General features: G+C 45.3%; 1 protein-coding gene across 2 annotated transcripts in view; it reads right to left on the bottom strand.

Annotated features, from left to right (window-relative positions):
• The window catches only part of Miga1 (mitoguardin 1), a 51,967-nt gene extending 35,405 nt beyond the window's left edge, over positions 1-16,562 (bottom strand). The window contains exons 1-8 of one of the 2 annotated variants that reach the window (XM_041652969.1): positions 16,498-16,562; positions 14,681-14,796; positions 14,486-14,595; positions 11,667-11,844; positions 9,196-9,332; positions 7,261-7,387; positions 5,105-5,238; positions 4,067-4,190 (exon numbers count right to left, since the gene is read on the bottom strand). In XM_041652969.1, coding sequence (XP_041508903.1) covers positions 4,067-4,190; positions 5,105-5,238; positions 7,261-7,387; positions 9,196-9,332; positions 11,667-11,844; positions 14,486-14,584 — 799 coding nt within the window. In that variant the 5' untranslated portion in view covers positions 14,585-14,595; positions 14,681-14,796; positions 16,498-16,562. Of the gene's footprint in view, positions 1-4,066; positions 4,191-5,104; positions 5,239-7,260; positions 7,388-9,195; positions 9,333-11,666; positions 11,845-14,485; positions 14,596-14,680; positions 14,797-16,497 lie in introns of those variants that run through there. The other variant, XM_041652959.1, reaches the window with a different exon arrangement.
• Between the last annotated feature and the right edge of the window lie 5,190 nt (positions 16,563-21,752).

The raw sequence follows: 21,752 nt of genomic DNA, 5'->3' as shown, positions 1-21,752 counted from the left end.
TGTTGATAGGGAAATGGGGTGTGGTCCAGGGCTGCTTACAAAGAATAGAGGCTAGTCCTCCACCTCTAGGTAGAGATTTAAAAATCAAACAAGACATGTGATGCCCGGGAAACCAGAGCCTCTCTGGGGGTGCTCGCCAAACTCCGAAAGGAATAAGTGTGAACCAATAAGTGCTTGCTACACAAGCATGAGAACGTTAGTTTGGATCCCTGGTGTCCATGCTAAAAAAAGAAAGAGCTGCATGGTGGTTGCACACATCTTTAATCCCAGCACACGGGAGGCAGAGGCAGACAGATCTCTGTGAGTTAAGGCCAGCCTGGTCTACAGAATGAGTTCCAGGACAGCTAGAACTGCACAGAGAAACCCAGTCTCGAAAAACAAACACAAACAAACAAAACCACTCACAACAGCATTCATCTGCAAGTTCAGGCATGAAGGATGGAGACAGCGAAGTCTCTGAAGCTCACTGGTCAGTCAATCCAGCTAAGGTAATAAACTCCAGGGTCAGAGAGACCTGTCCATGCACAGGAACACACACGCACCAGTACATAACCATGGTGCACACCACACCACACACACACACACACACACACACCAGTACATCACCATGGTGCATACCACACTCACACATACATGCACCAGTACATAACTGTGGTATACGCCCCCCCACACCCATACTCACACATGCACAAAGAAAAAGAGAATTATCGTCTTTCAGAGAATGCAAACGTTATTATCATGAGAAATAGATGATTAATTCACAGGAAAGATTCGGTTGTATGAAAATAATAACAAAACGAAATTATCGCAAAGCAAGTCACAGACATATCTATCGACCCATCGCCATGCGGTCTGTAAAATCAGCTTAGGATAGGCCTTTTGAAAGAGAGAATGAAATACAATAACAAATGAAGAAGCAAGGGCAGTGTTTGGCTATTTCAAACGTGTTCTCTCGACCTTTCTTTTTTTTTTTTTTTTGAGACAGGGTTTCTCTGTGGCTTTGGAGCCTGTCCTGGAACTAGCTCTGTAGACCAGGCTGGTCTCGAACTCACAGAGATCCACCTGCCTCTGCCTCCCGAGTGCTGGGATTAGATTAAAGGCGTGCGCCACCACCGCGTGGCTTTCTCTCGACCTTTCTAAAGATATGTAATGTGGTCTTGACCGTTTCTACTTGTTTTCAGTGCTGCAGACAGAGCACAGTAGGCCTCCTGCTGGGTAAACCAGCCACCAGCAGCTACAGCCTTAGCCCTCCTCCAGCTGGGTAAGCCCTCACCAGTGAGTGACAGCCTTAGCCCTTCAGTCTGTCCTGGAACTTACTCTGGAAGCCTAGGCAGGCCTTACCTTTGGGTCTTTCTGTCTTCACTTCCCAAACTGGGATTACAGGCTGGCAACAAAAGCTAGGCTAATCCTACATCTGCGTCTAAGGTAAGATCAAGGCTTGCTGATGGTCTCTAGGTAGGAAGAGGGGTGGAACAAGCCCCCGCTTGCTCAGCTTCACAGTTCATGTTCACACTGAGCTACTAAACTACACTAGCCATTTTACCTCATCTTACCTGGAACTGCTGACTGCACACTCAGAAATGGTTTCTTTTGCGCAATATTTTCTATAATAAAGTTTTAAAATGCACAGCAGAGCTAGACAAATGCCTCAGCAGCCAAGGGCTCTTACTGCTCCTCCAGAGGACCAAATCCAGTTCCCAGCTCCACAGTCAGGTGGCTCACAGCTTCCTGTAACTGGTTCTAGATCTGAGGCCTCCTCTGGCCTACGCAGGTACCCACACACACACATGTGCACCCCAACACACACATATAAGTGAAAATATTTCTTAAAAATAATATATAATGCCTGTAATCCCAGCACTAAGGAGGCAGAGTCAGGGGAATCTCTGTTCGAGGCCAGCCTGATGTACAGAGTGATCTCTAAGACAGCTAGAGTTACACTGAGAAATCCAGTTTTGAAAAATCAAGCAAACAAAAAGCTATAACAGCTAGCCAGTCATTGTGGCACACACCTGTAACTGAAGCATTTGGAAGACAGGAGGATTTTGAATTGGAAGCCAGTCTGAGCGAAACAATGAGGTCAAAGCCATCACTGGATACACAGGGAAACCCTATCTGAAAAAAAGTCACCATTGTTAATAATCTGACAGACAGAAACTGAATTAACACATCCTAAACCTCTAGATGCTTAGGTAGAAGAACTTTCACATTCGTGTAAATTTTCACTATTATTTCAAGTGTTCTGAAAATAACCGTCAAGGTCTTTTTCACTCTGAGTTACAGTGGCAGGTGCATGCAAAAGGTGCCAGAAGTGTTGGCTTAAAATGAACCCACAGTTCAGGAAGCAACACAGAATGGCATTTATGAGTCATTGGTCTCTAAACTGGACACAAGATATGCTGCCCTCTAGCGATTTCAAGGGCACATTCAACAGCAAGTCTCTACATCTCAAGTAGAGAACTAATTCAAACCTTCATTTCATGTTTGTAACTAACAGCTGCAACAAGAAGGGCAGAACAAACACCTGCTGTTCCCATCAAGCGTAAGATGTTAGTGCGTAAGAGTCAGACAATGGGGGGCTGGAAAGAAGGCTCAGTAGACCCTTAGAGCTCTCAGGCAAATCCACATAGCCAATTGGTGAGTGCCAGGTTCACAAGAGATTGTCTTAAAAAATCCAGTGGAAAGTGATGAAGGGAGACACCCAGAACTGACCTCCTGCCCGCAGGCATCTAAGCCAGTGGTCGAGCATTGAGGGTACTGACTCCCTGCCCGCAGGCACATAGGCCAGTGGTCGAGCATTGAGTGTGTACAAGCCCTGTGTTACATCCCCAGCACTGGAGAAGAGAAAAAAGAAAGTAAGACACCCACAAAATACTATCACCTACAAAACTGAGTCTTCTTGCCTCTGCAGTACGTGGTCTGCAAGCTTCACACTCTGGTGGGCCTCTGCAGACTCTCTGCCCACGTAGTTCAGAGCCATTATAAGGCTGTAAGTTAAAAGGTGCTGCTTGGCCTCATCAGCGGTCAGGCGGTGTGGAATACTGACCTATGAACTCTTGTACTTCACTCCCTCCTTTTCTCACCTGAAAACAAGGATGATTCTACACTGGGCTTTATTAGGGTCCTTCTATTTCAGTTCGTTATAAGATAGGCTCTTATGGCCAGCCGGGCGGTGGTAGCGCACGCCTTTAATCTCAGCATTAGAAAGGCAGGGGCAGGTAAATCTCCGTGAGTTTGAGGCTAGCCTGGTCTACAAAGTCAGAAAAAAAAAAAACAGAAAAAGAAAAGATGGGCTCTTACTACTATGTATACCAGTGCCTTGCTGGAACTACCAGTGGCCAGCTGGCCTTGATGTCATGGTCCTGCCTTAGCCTCCTGGGTGCGGAGGATCCTTATTATGAGTAATAACACAATTTTCCCTGCGAATGGTTCTTGACTCCGAGAAGAAAGTGCGCTCAACATGAAGTGCTCAGCAAAGACCACAGCACAAGATAATCAGCATCAAGGTGGTTACCATAGGCTCAAGCAATCCCCTTGCCTTAGCGTACCAAAGTAGTTAGGGCTACAGATAAGATACAATCAGATCATAACTTAAATTATTCAAAAAATTTCCCCCCAAAACAGAGGCAGGCTGATCTCTCTGAATTCCTGGCCAGCCTGGTCTACCAAGTGAGTTCTAGGACAGCCAGAGCTATGTCCCCCCAAAAGCATAAACAACAACAACAACAACAAAACCCAATCACTAGCCATCTCTGCTGCTCCAACCCCCTCTTCATTCCCTTATTTCAAGCTTAAGAGGAAGTTACTGAAAGAAACAATGTTAAATCATTCCTTTCTTCTAAATTTCATTCACAAAACCTCTTACTCTCATCACTTCTGAGCTCCAGACCAGCTTGGTTTATGAGTTCTGGCCAGCTAGGGCTAAAGCGGACATTTTTTCTTCTTGGATATTTCACAAGGTATTTCTCTCTTAATGCTTAATAAGTAAGACACTTCAGCAAATGATTTCAATATATAAAAGAAAAAACCCACAGGTTTCAGAAAACCATAAAAACCTCTACCTTACCTGTATCATTTGCAAGGGAGTTAGGATCAGACCCTCCCAGGGTAGCTTCGAACTCCTCCTGGAGACGATAGGCCCTTTGCAGCAGAGCTTCAAGTTTGTGGATGAATTCTGTACTAATTATATCCTATGAAGACAGAAGAATAACAGAAACACTCTAAGTGAACAATCTGTACACAGAAACCTGCCTTCTAACGAGAAACTTGCGTGTAGACAGAGCTGGCGCAGGGATCACTTGTGCTGGTTGCCGTACCTAATCATAAAATTTCAGACCTATTGCTTTTGTAATAGAGAGGAAGAACTGGGTCCTAACTGATCATTTAAGTAGACTAAGTGTTTTCAGGCTTGAGCATATAGAAGAATTGCCTAGAGGATTTGCTCAGTTAGATTTAGGGCCCCTTGTCCCGGGCTTCTAATTCTACAATCCATTTCAATTTTGAAATGATCAATAAAGACTCAGTTCAACCTCTGTATTACAAAACAATAGAAATCAGTTGCGTCTGCGGCTTCTGCCTCTCCTGAGCTGGAGAGTGGGCTCAGCATGGTGGTGCTCCTGAAGAGGACCCACCCTGCCTGGCTTTGCTTCCAGCACCTGCATGGCAGCTCACCAGTGTTTGCTACTCTAGTCCCAGAAGACACAACACCCTCCTCTGACCTCTCAGACAGCTGGCACACTCATGGTACACATTCATACATGCAGGAAAAAACTTATCCATATAAAATAATAAACAATTTTTAAAAAAAACCAAAAGTGCTTAAAAATTAAAAAGCCAAAAGTGGATAGAAAATGCCCAGCGAGAAGCCCCTCGTGCCGGGCATGATCCCAGGCCTGGGGAAGCAGCGGCAGACAAGCTGGGTGTTTCTGATCAGCCTGGTCTACTAAGAGTCCTAAGCCAGCAGGGGCTACATAGGGAGCCCCTCTTTCAAATCAAAACAAAACAAACCCCCAAAGTCTCCCATACAGTCCCAATTTGGGAAAGCAAACGAGTATTAACTGCCGGGAAAGAAGCCCTTCCATAACCGGAAGCAGAACGTCCTTACGTCCACGCTTTCTTCAGCAATGGCATCTCCGGCTCCCAGCTTAACAGAGCAGCAGGCCTCCTCCTCGGCCTGCCTACTGCGGAAGGTCAGAGCTTGTTCCCATCGTCGCAATGCCTCTTCAAACAATTCCATACCTAAGAATTAAGCGGAGTGATTGTAAATGGGGAAAACCATGTTTCCTTAACGTGGAACATCAAAACCAGAAACTGGGAGGAAAGCCACCTACAGGAGCTATTATTGCTGTGATAAATACGATCATGTTGTTTGTAGGCTTGCGGGAGGAATTTGTGTACAGCTGCAGGCTACAGATGCCCTCAAATGCTGTGGGCAGAGCTTACTGGTCCATTCTGGAGGAAGTGTGGAAGACCAGAATGCAGACAGAAATGCAGCCAGTGGACGCAGCCGCATGAGGTTCCAGAGAGAAAGGACTCTGTTGGGAACTGTGCAAAGGGCTACTGACCTCACACGCTGATGGAAGAATCCAGTGACCCTGGCCATGTCGTGAAAACTTTTGTGAGCCTGAATTAATTCATAATGAACTAGCGTGGTGTAGTGGGACACGCCTTTAAGCCCAGGACTTGGGAGGTAGAGACAGGTGGATCTGAGTTCCAGGCCAGCGTGATCAACAGACTGAGTTCCAGGACAGCCAGAGGTACATATTGAGACCCTGTATCAGGCAGTAACAAGATGTAACAAACAGGAGATTCAAGTAATGGCCCCATGGCCTGGGTTCACTTCTTGCCAGAAGTAGCTATGATAAGAACAGGGGAGCAGATGCAGCCTGGCTGTCCCAAGAGTGGGAAAATATTCAGAACTGAACCCCTTTCTGCCCAGTCATTCCCTTCCCTGCTTGAAGGCCAAACCATGTGAGGATTTTTGGGCACACCTGCTATCTAGCATGAACCTCTACGGAAGGGAACACAGCTTGGCATGAGGAGAGAAGCATGCTGAAGGACCCGGTCCACATCAGGAGCAGCTGGTCCCCAACACTCAGTCAGCTTCCAAGTCATTCATGCTTGTGAATAGATTAAATAGATTTTCTTCCTACTTGATGGTTTTTCTGGATACAGGACACAATGATATGTAGAGACTAAGTAAATCAGGTTCTGATGCCGCCACTAGCCAAGAGTCCAAAGATTAGAATAGGTTAGCAAATGAGGCTGAATAAAGGCACCCCAACACATCAGGTCTTCGCTTCTGGGACCTGGGTTCTCTCATAAGGAAGGGTCTTTGGAGATGTGGCTAAGATCAGGGTGTCCTCAAGAGGCTGCTTTAGAATACCTGGTAAATCAAATCACAAGTGTAATGGAGAGGTTTGGGCAGATGGGACACACCAACTAGAGCGTGAGGTGGGGAGTAATGCAGAAGAGCGATGTCGTCACAACCCCAAGGAATGTTGGGAGCCACGAGATCCTCTCACAGGTCTCCTAGAGAAATGTGACAGGGGATAACCAGCACAGGACCAAACCAGGCCCTCTGAATGTGGGTGACAGCTGTCTGGCTGGGACAGTCTGTGGGGCCACTGGCAGTGAGACCAGGATTTATCCCTACTGCTTGAACTGGGTTTTTGGAAGAGGGATACCTTGCTTAGCCTAGATATAATGGGGAGGGCCTTGGTCCTGCCTCATAGCAATGTGCTAGATTATATTGTCTCCCTATGGGAAGCCTTACCCTCTCTGAGGAGTGGATGGGGGTGGGGATGCATGTGGGGGGAGCAGAAGGAGGGGAGAGAGAACTGGAATTGGTAGATAAAATTTCAACTAAAAAGAAAAAGGAAATGTGACTGAATTGACACCTTGATTTCACCTCAGTAATACGGATTTTGAACTTCTGGCTTCAGAACCCTAAGTGAATTAATTGTTTTTTTTAAGTCTCTGTGTTTATGGTAATTTATTATATTACTCTCAATAAACTAATACAGCTGGTGGTATTATATAGCATGAATTCAACAGACATGGGTCATAAAATTACAGTTGATTCTCTTAGAGGAAATAGCGTCTTTGGTTTTGTCGTCCCCCCCCCCCCCCTCAATGCTGGGGATAACACCCAGGACACTAAAGGGCCTTCCTCGTTCTTTGCCTCCGAGCGCCTCTCCAGCCCCCACCTTCAGATGGAAGCTGAGGTCAGTACCCAGAGCTCTGGAGTTCTGTACCCACCCATCAAATACAAGTTCTCTGGGGTGGTCACCGGAATATTGACAAGCTTGATGTCATCCTCATCCGCTTTGTCCCAGGAGTTCGAGTTCCCACAAGCACAGCTATGGCAGGAGTTGACACTCTGGACCTGAAATGAAGGCCAAGGGAAGTGGATCACACACACTTGCACACGTGTGTGCGTGCACACATACACACCACACCGGATCTGAAATGAAGATCAAGGAAGTGGATCACCATGCACACTCACACATGTCCACTCATACATACACGCACGCACGCACGCACACATGCATGCACACACACGGTCCCCTATATAGCCAACAATGACTTTGAATGTTTCATCCTTCTGCCTATACCTCCCAAATGCTGGAATTATGGGTGTGAGCTACTACACCTGGTTTTTATACAAGGCTAAGGAGGAGCCCAGAGTGGCAGGCACGCTAGGTAAACATTACCCTGAGGTACATGCCAAGCCTGCTATTGTATTTACAAATTATTTACATATGTTTTATAATTATGGTTTAGGTAAGTTCCACCTGAAGAAATAATTCTGATTATATTCAAATTTAGTACTCATGTGACTCGTAACTACTCTGACCCTGCTGTTAAAATATACAAACAGAACAATATTTAATATCTTGAACATAAATCAGTATTGACATCCCTTTACTGTGTTAGCACTTTCTTTTGGGAGTTCAGACTTTCTTTTGGGAGTTCAGACATTGCTGAGTCATATGTAAATGGGCATGGTTACAGCTCACGCCCCTGCATTCTCTAGGAAAACCTACTGTGCCAACCAGGCCACTCACTGCATGCAAATGACCACTCCCTAATTTTAGCTCTGTTCTCTGGAAAGAAATCGAAATGCAAATCTCTATGTGCCTTTGGTGACTCCGCCTGCTTCTCTGCTGACATCACAAGCTTACAGGATGAGTTCAGCATCCTGCCCACGGTGACAGTTCCTCCTCCAAGTCCATCGAGCCTTCCGCTCCATCATTTCTAAAGCATCTCTTGCCACACCTTTACACTTCACTTTTTAACATTTTTTATTTTAATTATGTATATGCACGTGTGCCTGTGTGGGGTTATATGCCCAAGGAAGTCAGGAGGGTGTGTCAGGTCCTCTAGAGCTGGAGTTACAGGTGACTGCGAGTTTCTCAGGGGTCCTCTGCAGAAGCAGGACACCCTCTTCACTTCTGAGCCCCTCCTCTCAGCTCCCCTGATGCCACTTCTCAGGTTTTGTAGACCTAAATCCCTCCTGCCTTCCGTGTTACGGCCCTGATCTAAGTGTTTGTTGCCTGCTGTCTGAAGGCAGAGCCCTGCCTCACAGACCTTGTGGCAGAACGGCTGGCCGGCTGAGCAAGTGCAGAGATGAGTGAAGTCCCTGGAGCTTCTTCTGCTAAGAGAGGCCGCTTTAACACTCACTTGAGAAACGCCCACGGCTGAGGAAGACACAGCTAGGAGTGTCATCTGTGCCCTGCTGTCCAGCTCTCAGAATGCAAGGCTGCGGTCTCCTGCTCTGTCACAGGTCTTTAAACTTTACCATTTTTTCCTAGGCATAGTGACGCTCTCTGATGCAGCAGTCTAGCTACTCAGGAGGCTGAGGCAACAGAATGACTTGAGCCCAAAAGTACAGGGAGAGCTCAGAAACACGAGAAGACCCTCTTACTCAAGCGCTGGAGTTACAGGCATGAGCCATCACATCTTGTCCCCCACAAAGGATGCCTGCACTCTTCTGAATCAACACCGGCACATCCAAGCTATTCGCAAAGGACCAAGTGGACCATATCACTCATTCAGTGAAGCTGGACGCCAGCCGCAAAGGAAACAGACTTGACCAGATTGTCTCCTAAGAGCAGCAGATATGTGATACTTAGGCTAATAAGAGACATGTAAACAAACGTAAGAAGAAGAAGAAAGTATGTTTTTTCTTACAGAGGCTAAGCTCTGGGCAGAATCCGAGTATTTGCTGAAAAGTCCTCCATTAGCGTAGTTACAGGACTGAGATCCTTTGTCCTTGGTAGAACTTAGTGACAAGGTCAAATTCTGTCTACTGCTGGAACAACTTGAACCTGGTAAACAAACACACCAAGACCAAAAGCATCAGCAATTCCAACAATAACTTTCAAGAAAAATTTTAAGTTATATCTGTTCAGAAAGCACCTGATTTTTTTAAAAACACATTTTACTCAAGCACATAAATTATTAAATGTTCAATGTTTTTAAAACATACATTTCTAATGTTTATGTATTATACATACTATGCCAGATTTAATAACAGAGTAAAACATTCAGCTAACTGTTCAGGACAGTTTTGAATAGCGTTATGTAATCGGTGTAGAAATATTGGCAACAGCCTCACAAACTGTCAGTATAAAATGTAAGCACTCTTCCCCTGAATTCCAGCTTCTCTTTAAACGTGTTAGGTTTTGTGCATGCCTGACACCCGCCACACGCTTGCACACTCGTCTGCGGAGTACATACTGGTCTAGTTTCTCTCGGCATGACAGCTCAGACTATTCTGATTTCAAACCCCAGTACACATATGTTATGTGACCTTGGTACCTTCTTCATATGTAAGTGTTTTAAGTACATAAATGAGAACAACATGCAACTGTAGTTGTCATTCATAGGACTGCTATAAAAATTCAATAAAATGCTGAATACAGTGTTTGCCTAATAAAATCTCAGTAAATTAAAAATGGTGACCCATCATGTGTGCCAAAGAATAAAGCAAGAAGCCATAAAATATATGAAACAGTAACATGCTGAGAAATCTCTCCTGGTCAAGGGATTATTATCATTACGTTCTTGTTCATGTTGTGTGTATGTGGGCCCTTGTGCTACAGGAGCATGTGGGGGTTAGAGGATAACTTTTGAGAACCGTCTTCTTTCCACCACACAGGTCCTGAGGAAGAACCAACCGCAGGTTGCCAGGCTCACAGCAGCGCCTTTACCTGCTGAGCCATCTTGTCTGCCTCAGGGAACTATTCTCATTGCTACAATTCAGCAGTGTGTACCATATCTCTTATAAAAAACAATACAAATCCTTTAAAGGGCTGCAACTCTTCTACAACTTCTGATAATAAGGAAATAGAGAAAAGCATGCAGAACAAGCTGGGCAAGGTGCTGCACACCTAGAGAATCCCAGCACCGAGGACTTACAGCCATGAGGATCAGAAGTTCAAAGCCAACCTCGGTACTGTGGAACAATCCTTTTGCTCACTGTGAATATGCATTACTCTGATTGGTTAACAAACAGCTGACAGGCGAATAGCTAGGCAGGATTTTCTGGGCAGAGAGAATGCTGGGAAGAAGGGCGGGGTCTGAGGAGTCAAGAGGAGGCACCGTGAAACCCAGAGCAAGCAGGACGGGAAAGACACAGAGGAGGTAAACGAGCCTGCGGCAGCACACAAATTAACAGAAACAGGTTAATTTAAGTTATAAAGCTACCTAAAAACAGCTAAGCTATGGGAGCATTTATAATTACCAAGTCTCTTTGTGGTTATTTGGGGAATGGCTGGTGGGACAGTAAAGTCTGACTACAACATAGTGAAGTGAAGGCCAGCCGGGGCTACAAAAGACTCTGTTAAGCAAAACCTATAAATTAAAATAAATCACAAATACCATAAAGGTAACAGAGATCAATTATATATATTTGTATATTTATACAAATGCAATAATTACTGTTTTACAAATGACAGCATACATTACTGACTTAAAATGATAGTCTCACACGTTATCAAATACTCTGAAGGCAGGTTATGAAAGTAGTATCATAGTTTTACAGTTTTTAAAAACTGTTTATTATTTTAAGTTAGTGTGCATGTATCTGCATGTGGATGTGTGCACGCAAACGAGGTGCTCAGAGGCCAGTGGTGTCAAACTTCTGAGGCTGCCAGATGTGAATGCTGAGGACGGAACTCAGTTCCTCTGCGAGACGGGCTCTCAAGCCCTACAGATGAGCCACTACCTCTCCTGCCTCTCAAACTTTATTTTACTATATGATTTATTGACATGTAGTTTTTGTTTTATTTAGTTTTGTTTTTCAAGACAGGGATTCTTTGTGTGGCACCACCTCTTGCTGTCCTAGAACTCACTCTGTAGACCAGGCTGGCCTTGAACTCAGAGATCCACTTGCCTCTGCCTCCCAAAAGCTAGGATTAAAGGCAAGGCACCTCCACCACCCTGTGACCATATCAAATTTTAAGTCAGTATTCTTATATGTAGATGTACAGATGTGTAACAAAGAATTGTCAGTCACGACTTTGGTGAAGCAGGACCCTATGTGGCTTTACCACATCTCTCTTTTCTCCTCTGTGCCTTCTCATCCTACAGACCGGTGCTCCAGCAGTGATACACAGTGCCTCCTGCTCCACAGATTTAATCTGGAAATTTCCACAAACCTTTGTCCGAAGCTGCTCGTTTAGTCTGTTCAAGTATGAGGTGCTCCGGCTCCCATGGCAGTACCTTTCCTTTCTTTTTTCCACGTCTTCTTTTAAAGTGATGGGCAAAAAAGATTACAGATATAGCGCTCACGGCAGTCACCACAAACAACTTTTTAGCTACTGGTGAAAATTTGATCTGGAAAAGATTGGAAAAAAAAGTCTCATAGTTTTTCACTAAAATTAGCTTTTGCAGGCTATCTGTGAGCCCTTAGATGGCGTTATTTACTGGAAAAACCTGTTTCTAGTTGTGGTGTGACTCAGCCCTAGCACACACCTTTAATCCAAGAGCTTTCTGCTTGAATATTGTAAGCAGGATTAAATAAAGTCAACCATAGGTCAAGAGGTGAAGCAAGCAACCAGTTGACAGGAAGTGAACATAAGATTACTAAGAAAAACCATAGAGAGAGGGAGTCAGGAGGATGGATAGAGAGGCACAGGAAGTAGAAGAGAGGAACTTTCAGTTGGAGACTTGAGGAAGGTCAGGGGGTGCTTTTCTCTGCCTCGCTGAGCCAGCAGGCTTTCACCCCAGCATCTGGCAAAATAGAATGTTTGAGATTTTGTTAAAAAAAACAACAACTAGCCTTTAATCCCAGCACTAGGGAGGCAAAGACAGGCAGATCTCTGAGTTCAAGGCCAGCCTGGTAGACAGAGCTAGTTCCAAAACAGTCAGGGCTGCACAGTGAAACCATGTCTTGAATCCCCACCCCAAAAACACAAAAACAAAAAAACCCTAAAATTAGATTGTCTATAAACATTATGAAGAGTCTATGTATCCCTCTTTTAGGGCCAGCCTGTCTGTTTTAACACTGTTACTCACTGCTCTGAAGTTACTAAGTCTGAAATGCACACTATCATTTCAAAGTCAGTGGATATGTAGAATAATTCAACCCTGTGAACATTTCTTCACAAAGTGATGATTAATCTATGCAACTGAGTCTTCTTTTTGTGTGGGAGAGGGCTTTTCTGTGTAGCTCTGGCTGTCCTGGAACTCACTCTGTAGACCAGGCTGGCCTCGAACTCAGAGATCAGCCTGTCTCTGCCTCTCAAGTACTGGGATCAAAGGTGTGCACCATCACTGCCTTAATCTTCTATATGAACAATTAGCAAGATTTTTAAGTACAGAAATGATTACATCAGACTTTAAAGCAGAGGTCATTTTTAAAAACTATATCTGGAATTTTAAGCAAACAGAAGTTAACTTATTTCTAAAAACCACAGGAATAAGTGATTCTACTCATAAGTTAGATAAAAAATATTTTTAGAATCCTACTATCTGGGTTCTACACAACTTGGCGCCAATGCCCCTCGTGGTCTCTATGGATCATGGCATATACACAATGCCCAGACATATACACAGGCAAAACACCCGTACACATAAAATAAAAATATTTTAAAATTATAATGAAAGATCCTAAGAACAGAATATAACCCACAGAACGAGGGAAAGACTTGCAGGATGGCGACCACAGGGAAACAAGCTCACATCATTAGCAGGGCTGCGGGGATGTAAACCAGCACGGCAGCTCTCCACAAAATGAAAAGAATAAAAACCTGATTTTCAAAAGATCTACTTCTGAAGAGAACTAAAATCGGGGTCTGGCCCGTCTTCCCTCCTTTGTGTTTGGGTGCCCATGGGCACGATGGGGGCAGTAGGGTGCCGTCACGGTCTTCACAAAGCACTGTCCATGCTGACCCTGGCGCTCACTCATCTGGACGATGGGCTGGCACTCAGCACCAGGGCCTCCCCAAGACTAGACAACAGTGGGTTCCCACGTTGCCTGGCTTTTCTGTTTGCCTGATTTTTAATGTGAATTCTGGGGATCAAAGAGACATGTCCCCAGCCCCATTTCTCTAGCTTATTTTTTTAAAAACAGGAATCCCTTTATAGTCCAAGCTGTCCTTAAATTCCTGCCTTTACCTCTGGAGCGCTGAGACCACAGGTGTGTGGCACCATGATGGTTAAAAGCAGACTTTCAGAGACTACTTAGACATCCAGGAGCATAGAAGCATTATTCAAGATGGCTAACCCAAGTGGTTCACAGATAGATGAAAAGACAAGCAAAGATTTGTGTATCCATACAATGGAATAGTGATTCCATATTAAGAGGAAATTCCATTATCTGTCACAATGTGGATAAATCTTGAAGATATGCTCAGTAAAACACACGAGTCATTTTTAAAAAAAGAATAATGGGGTTAAAGGTATGTCACCACACCTGGATAAGAAGGGAAATTTTTTTTTTTTTTTTTTTTTTTGGTTTTTTGAGATAGGGTTTCCTCTGTGTAACAGTCCTGGCTGTCCTGGAAGTAACTCTTGTAGACCAGGCTGGCCTCGAACTCACAGAGATCTGCTTGCCTCTGCCTCCCAAGTGGGATTAAAGGCGTGCGCCACCACTGCCCGGCTAAGAAAGGAAAACTTTTTAAACTAATACAGCATATATATAATCTACTTTAATGAAATATTTATATTTGCATAAAATATAAAATATTTATACATAAAATATATATTGTAAAATATGTATATGCATATGTATATGCACATATACATATACACAAAAAAATGTTTAAAGTCAGCATTAACTGCTTTAGCATTTTACTATGCTGTGTGACATCCTCCAGGGCTGGGAGGGTCTCTCAGTGGTGGTCTGCCTGCTCAGCAAACTCTGGGTTCAAGTCCTCAGTACCACCGAACAGCCTCAAGGGAAACAAATGCCACAAACAAATTCCACTGAGCAATATAAACGTTCTGTTCAAATCCAGTCCACTTCAGTGTTTACCTGGGAGAGAGAATAGTACCAAGACGCAGGGAGGTCGAACACTCTCAGTGCGGCCGTCTTCAAGGAGAACTGTGATTCTCTGACTGTTTCTTCGGACATGACTCCTCTGCCTGATCGGGGTCAACGAAACAGACATTAGTCAGCCACAGAGGCTTTGCAAAGTTAAATTTGTTCCAGGTGTGGTGTTGTTCATACCTTTGTCCAGTTCTTGGGAGGGAGCAGCAGGCAGATAGATCTTGAGTCTGAGTGGTCTACATGGTAAAATTAGAGAGCCGCCTCCTGCAGGTTGTTCTCTGGTGCCCACAGAGCACCTAATAAATATAATAAAAACATTTAAACTCTGTCAGTTTTGCAATTATGCATGTGTGATATTGCAATGGAGCTAAAACTGCCTTTATCAGTTACCAAAACAGCAAAGGAGAGCACGCGCTGTGTTTATACTAACAGTGATGAAAACACAGTAAATTTAATCCTCACATCCAAGTCAAACCTTTTCCTTAGAAAACCACCGTTTCTACCAGTGAGCAGAAGGAATGAGAACACGCTACATATGTATGTATGGAGAGTCCCTGAGCCAAAAAGCCTTTGCTCTGTATATTAACCTAAAACAGTTACAGGGAGAGGAGAGGGCGTGGGGAGATTTGCATGTTCTAGAGCAGGCGCCCTCACCCTTCCCAGTGCTGTGACCCCGTTAGCACAGTTCCTCACACCGTGGAGACCTCCAACCATAAAACTGTTTTCGTTGCTACTCCAAAACTGTAATTTTTCTACTGATATGAATGGTAATGTAAACACTGTATTTCCTGATGGCCTTAGGCAACGCCACGCAACGGTTATTGGACACTACAGTGGGGTCATGACCCACAGGTTGAGGTGAAGCAGGAAATCTACACCGCTTAAGTCTGAGGAGAAATAGTCGGTCTGTGTCTATCTCTGTCTCTCCCCCCCCCCCCCCCCCCCCCCGGAGTGGGGAGCAGGGTCCCCTAGAGGCCAGGCAGGCCTCGGAATTCAGTAAGTAGGGAAAAAGGACCTTGGATCTCTGATCTTCCAGCCTCCACCTCCCAAGTGCTAAGATTACTTACAAGTGTGCACCCACTCCCCAGGTCATCTGAGGAGGAGTTTTCAATGCGGCAAAAATCGTTACTGACAATAACCTAATAACAAGAGCAGCCTATGAGGTCTGTTTAACACAGACGGCTAGGGGGGTCACACCTGTAATCCCAACACTTTGGAGGCTGAGGCAGGAGGATTTCCACCAGCTGGAGCCTGGTGTCGTTTTTTTTTTTTTTTTTTTTTTTTTTTTTTACAGTGAGTTCCAGGCCAGTCTGGTGGGCAACAGGGTGGGGCGCGGTCTGAATAAAAATAAACATAATAAAACAAAATATCTGGGGGCGTTCCAGGTAGAGTAGGCGCTCGGCGATTTTAGTCAGTGGGCATGGCTTCTCTGCAGGAGCCCCCCGCCCCCCCCCAAGAAAGGCGTCATCTATCACCCAGGCAGCTCAAGGTCCAGAGACCGGCGCTCTCTGCACCCCGGATCTCCTCACCCCGCACTTGCCTTGCTCTCTCCCTACCCCGGATCTCCGCACCCTGGTCTCTCCATCACGATCTCCGCGTCCCGCACTTGCCCAACGTTCTCCGCACCCGGATCTCTCCATCCCGATCTCCGCGCCCCGCACTTGCCCTGCTTTCTCCCCACCCTGGTCTCTCCATCACGATCTCCGCGCCCCGCACTTGCCCAGCGTTCTCCGCACCCGGATCTCTCCATCACGATCTCCACGCCCCGCACTTGCCCAGCGTTCTCCCCACCCGGATCTCTCCATCCCGATCTCCGCGCCCCGCACTTGCCCAGCGTTCTCCCCACCCTGGTCTCTCCATCACGATCTCCGCGCCCCGCACTTGCCCAGCGTTCTCCGCACCCCGAACTCCCCACCCCATCATCTCCGCACCCAGACCTTCACCCCGCTCCTCTAACGAGTGCGCTCACCCCCCGCCAGCCCCGCTCTCGCCCGCACCTGCGTCTCGTCAGCCCCCAGCCGCAGCCCGCACGGAGCAGCCTCGGGCTGTGGGAAGCGGAGTCCTTCCGGGGTCAGGCCGCAAAGGTAAGGAAAGTGGAGGGCACGGGCGGGCTGCGTGAGGGGCTACGTGCGAGGCCGCTCCCGCCATATTTGTTCAGGGCAGTGGGCTCTATGCGGAATTGCAAACCTTTGGACACCTGTCAATAGGGAGCATGGAAGCTGGGAACCTTTTAGGAGCATAGGGCCATTTGGCCAGTCTGGTTAAAACTATGAAGCTTTTCTCTGTAAAAACTGTCATGGCCTCTCAGGATTAAAGAAAATATAATAGGCACACATGCACACCTTTTTGAGCCCCAGAAGCCCATCGTAGATCCCAAATTAAGAATTTCTGGGCTGGGAATGTAGGTCCGTGGTAGTTTGTGCTGAGCATAAACGAGGCTATTCAATGGATATAAACCCTCCCCAAACCAACCACACACCTCTGTCACAGACCCTGAGGCCTCGAGTGAGTGAGGTTACAGGCATGACAAATGAACCTATATAAATGATGCATTTATTATTAGCTTAAATCCTCTACAGCTGCTGGCCAGTGGTGGCACACACCTTTAATCCCAGCACTTGGGAGGCAGGGGCAAGCGGATCTCTGGGTTCGAGGCCGGTCTGGTCTTCTACAAAGCGAGTTCCAGGACAGCCAGGGCTACGCAGAGATAACCTGTAGGCAAAAAAATAATTTTTTAAAATCTCCACCAAATTAGGTAACCTAAGAATAGCAATGAAGTTAAGAATTAATTCGATTGAGGATTAAAAATCAAACATTAGGGCTGCTGGAGCTCTTGTCTCTCTTGTGCAGTTGTGAAACTGTCCATAACTCCAGTTCCATGGGGATAGGATGCTCTCTTCCGGCTTCGGTGGGCGCCTGCACACAGGTCATACACATACAAACATATAAAATAAATTGTCTCTCTTCAGAGCAGCAGTCACACCTGTCTAAACAGCTGATGAGTGGCTGGCCTGTTCCGACAGCACTCCGGAACCCCCCCCCCCCCACACACACACACACACGTAACCCCAAAGAGGGCCTTGGCTACTGAGCAAGGTGATGGGTGACCTGGAGCTTGATGGAATGTGCTAAAATGCTGAAACAATTCAAAGCAAGAATTTCTGTAGATGAGATTTTGCTGGGGGCACATCTCTTCTTATTGGTTTTTAAAACTACATATTATTTATGTAAGTACATGTCTGCATGGCTTTTTATTATTTTTATTAATATATATTTTTCTGCTCCCCTCCCTTCCTCTCCTCTGCCCTTCTACCCTCTCTCATGGTCCCCATGCTCCCTATTTACTCAGGAGAACTTGTCTTTTTCTACTTCCCATGTAGATTAGATCCATGTATGTCTCTTTTAGGGTCCTCATTGTTGTCTAGGTTCTCTGGGATTGTGAACTGTAAGCTGGGTTTTCTTTGATTTATGTCTAAAAGCCACTTATGAGTGAGTACATATGATATTTGCCTTTCTGGGTCTGGGTTACCTCACTCAATAAATGTTTTCTAGGTCCATCCATTTGCCCACAAATTTCAAGATGTCATTCTATTTTTTTTCTGCTGGGTAGTACTCCATTGTGTAAATGTACCACATTTTCCTTATCCATTCTTCGGTCAAGGAGCATTTAGATTGTTACCAGGTTCTGGCTATGACAAACAATGCTGCTATGAACATAGCTGAGCACATGTCCTTATGGTACAATTGAGCATCCTTTGGGTATATACCCATGTAGTTGAATGTGTAAAAGAGGATGAAGAACCAAATTGAATAATCCCAAGGTAACTCCAAAAGATTCCAGTTATAATTCTTTATTGTAAGGGGGAAACTCACAGAACAGAAATGAAAAGTCCAACCTCAAGGTGCGTGATGTGGGAACCAGAGAGCGAGAGCTGGGTGAGCCTGCAGTTTTCTCTAGGTACCCAAAAGGTCACGCCCTAACCTGGTCTAGCCTCTTAAAGGTCATTGGCTGAAGGAGGGTCCCCATCACACCCAAAAGTGGTTTGCTGGGTCTTGAGGAAGGCTGTTTCCTAATTTTCTGAGAAATTGCCACACTGGCATCCAAAGGGGTTGTACCAGCTTGCATTCCCACCAGCAATGCAGAAGTGTTCCCTTTTACCCACAACCTCTCCAGCATAAGTTTTCATCAGTGTTTTTGGTCTTGGCTATTCTTACAGGTGTAAGATGGAATCTCAGTTGTTTTGTTTTGTATTTCTCTGATGACTAAGGATGTTGAGCATTTCCTTAAGTGTCTTTCAGTCATTTTAGATTCCTCTATTGAGAGTTCTTTGTTTAGGTCTGTACCCCATTTTTTAAAAATATTTATTTATTTATCATGCATACAATATTCTGTCTGTGTATATGTCTGCAGGCAAGAAGAGGGTACCAGACCTCATTCCAGATGGTTGTGAGCCACCATGTGGTTGCCGGGAATTGAACTCAGGACCTTTGGAAGAGCAGGCAATGCTCTTAACCACTGAGCCATCTCTCCAGCCCTCTGTACCCCATTTTTAAAAATTGGATTATTTGTTCTTTTGATGGACAATTCCTTGAGTTCTTTGTATATTTTGGAGATCAGACCTCTGTCTGATGTGGGGTTGGTGAAAATCTTTTCCTATGCTGTAGACTGTGGTTTTGTCTTGTTGACCGTATCCTTTGCTTTACAGAAGCTTTTCAGTTTTAGGAGGTCCCATTTATTAACTGTTTCTCTCGGTGTCTGTGCTGCTGGGGTAATATTTAGGAATGGTGGGAGATGGATAATAGTCCATGATGGTGGACACAGGTGCCAGTGGAGCAGTAACTCACGCTCACATGTTGACCAGCAAACGGGAAACAGTGCAATGGGAAGGACACAAGGCTTTGGTAGCCTCTAAATCTGCCGCCAGTGACATGCCTACTCCAGGAAGACCACACCTCCTACGCCTCAAACAGCCACCAACCGGGCATCCACTTTTCAAATACCAGAGACTTATGGGGAATATCTTAAACAACCACAAGGTGTATGTGTGTGTTTGTGTGTAGCAAGTGTTTTTCTATACTGCCAGCTCCCACATAACGACAAAGAGACTTATTAATTTATTATGAAAGCTAGGCCTTAGCTTAGGTTTGTCCCACTAGCTCTTATAACTTACATTAACCCGTTTGTTTTCATCTATATTCTGTTGTGTGGCTCATTGCTTTGTCTCTTGGTACTGTTCATGCTGCGTCCTCCACAGCTGGCTAGTGCCCTGCCTTCTTCCTATCTCCCTAGAGTTCTCTTCTCTCTCTCTGCCCACAAGTCCCACCTATACTTCCTGCCTAGCTATTGGATGGTCAGCCTTTTTACACCAATCACAGCAATACATCTTCATACAGTGTACAAATATCCCACGGCATATGTGTGTGTGTGTGTGTGTGTGTGTGTATGTGTGTTGAATTGTGTGTACTGCATGCATATAGAAACCCAAGGAGGCCAGAAAAGGTCACCAAATCTCTTAGAATTGGAATTACAGATGCTAGGAAGCTAATTCAGGTCCTGTGTGTGTGTGTATGTGTGTCTGTGTGTAAACTCTCCGTGTCAAAGGCTGACAATTTTCATGGCTGGAGTTAAAGTGGGTTTATAACTGTTCAACATGGGGAAACACACACTGTGTACATATAAAATATTAATAAAGAAAAATTTAAAGTACTTTTTCTCTGTCTCCTGATGTCTACTGCTGTACAAACAGCCAGATCACACTCCTACCACCACCACAGCTTTGCTGTACCACAGACCGGACCCTTGAATTTCACAAGTCAAATAACCCTCCCACCCGGACTCTAAGAATCAGGACAGAGAGGCAGGAGAACCAAGAGTTCAAGGGCTATATAACGGGCGTGTCTTGAAAATAAAATACCAGGGCTGGAGAGATGGTTCAGCAGTTGCAGACCCGGACTGCCCTTCTAGAGGAATTGGGTTCAATTCCTAGCACTCACAAAACGACTCACAACCATCTGTAACTCCAGCCCAGGTGGAATCTGACACCTTCTGGCCTCCTGGGGCACCACACAGGCAGATGATGCACAGACTTAATTTAGACAAAATGACCATATAAATAAATAAAAATTCAAAATCGTCACCAAAACAAAGCAAACAAGCCCCTCCCCAAATCCTTGTATGTAGCGAACATGCACGGTATGGTATGGTACTCTGTCCTCTGGGACAGTTCTTCAGAGACTCTGTGGTTAGCAGCAAAGCACCCTCGCCAGATGGGATTCATTAGCATTTCCCCGTGGAGGGAGGGGCGAGCTCCCAGGCTCATGTAGCCCCCCCCATCTCTGAGGATAAACACGTGGTTAACAATTGCTAGAGGCGTAGGAAATACTCGGTGGTGCAGCTGCCCTTTAAGTGGTCCATGCTTGAATAACCCCAATTAAATTCACTGGTCCACCAGGTTGCATGTGGATGGAAACATTTATTTGGTCTGCTGGTTGTTCTCTCTGGGTGACTAGGAATGGACTCCCTGGGAAAAGTCATTCAGGAAAAATTGAAAATATTATTAATTTGGATATTGATGAAAGCAAAGAAGCAATATTCGCAATCGGCTGAAATAAGAGTATAGCAGCACCCATTGAGACCTTCCTGAGTGGGACGCTTCCGTCTCCTCCGTGTCGGGCCCCACAGAGAATGTGGTTTCAAGGTTAATGTCCTTCACCTCCACCAGAAGAATAAGTGGAAGCCCCCGCGTTAGTAACCTGCTTCTGATGGAGCCGGTACACCTTGCATAACATTTGGATACGTCCTCCCACGTAGAGACCAAACCGTTGGAGGTAATCAGATAAACAGGTCTCACTCTGTAATCCAGGCTGGCCCAGAACTCACAATCCTGCCCCCCCCCCCCCCCAAAGTGCTGGGTCTGTAGGGGTGCACCACCACGCCTAGCTGACAAACTTTGCAGTTTTTATTCACATCTGTTAAAATCAACCCAGGGAAATGCAACAGACTCACAACTAGAAGTTTTTTTCTTTTTCCCCCCCTCAGTGCTCTCAGCACCAGAAGATCCCAAGGTTTCAATAAATATTTTATTTGATCTTGAGTTTGACCTAGTGGAAAATGGTAGAGATTAATTTCTTCTTTGTCTATGTGGAAAAGAGAAACGCAATTGCTCCCAGAGAATGTAGGTCTTGAAGAAGTAAGAAGACAAACAAGGGTCGGGATTAGAGTTGAATTGAGCTAGGTCTAATATTTCATATA

The sequence above is a fragment of the Microtus oregoni genome, unplaced genomic scaffold, assembly GCF_018167655.1.
Source record: "Microtus oregoni isolate MIOR12 unplaced genomic scaffold, Mior012 000000F_ref0000247, whole genome shotgun sequence".
Lineage (NCBI taxonomy): Eukaryota > Metazoa > Chordata > Mammalia > Rodentia > Cricetidae > Microtus > Microtus oregoni.
The sequence above is the reverse complement of the archived record's forward strand: the minus strand, read 5'-3'. Positions and strand labels throughout refer to the sequence as shown.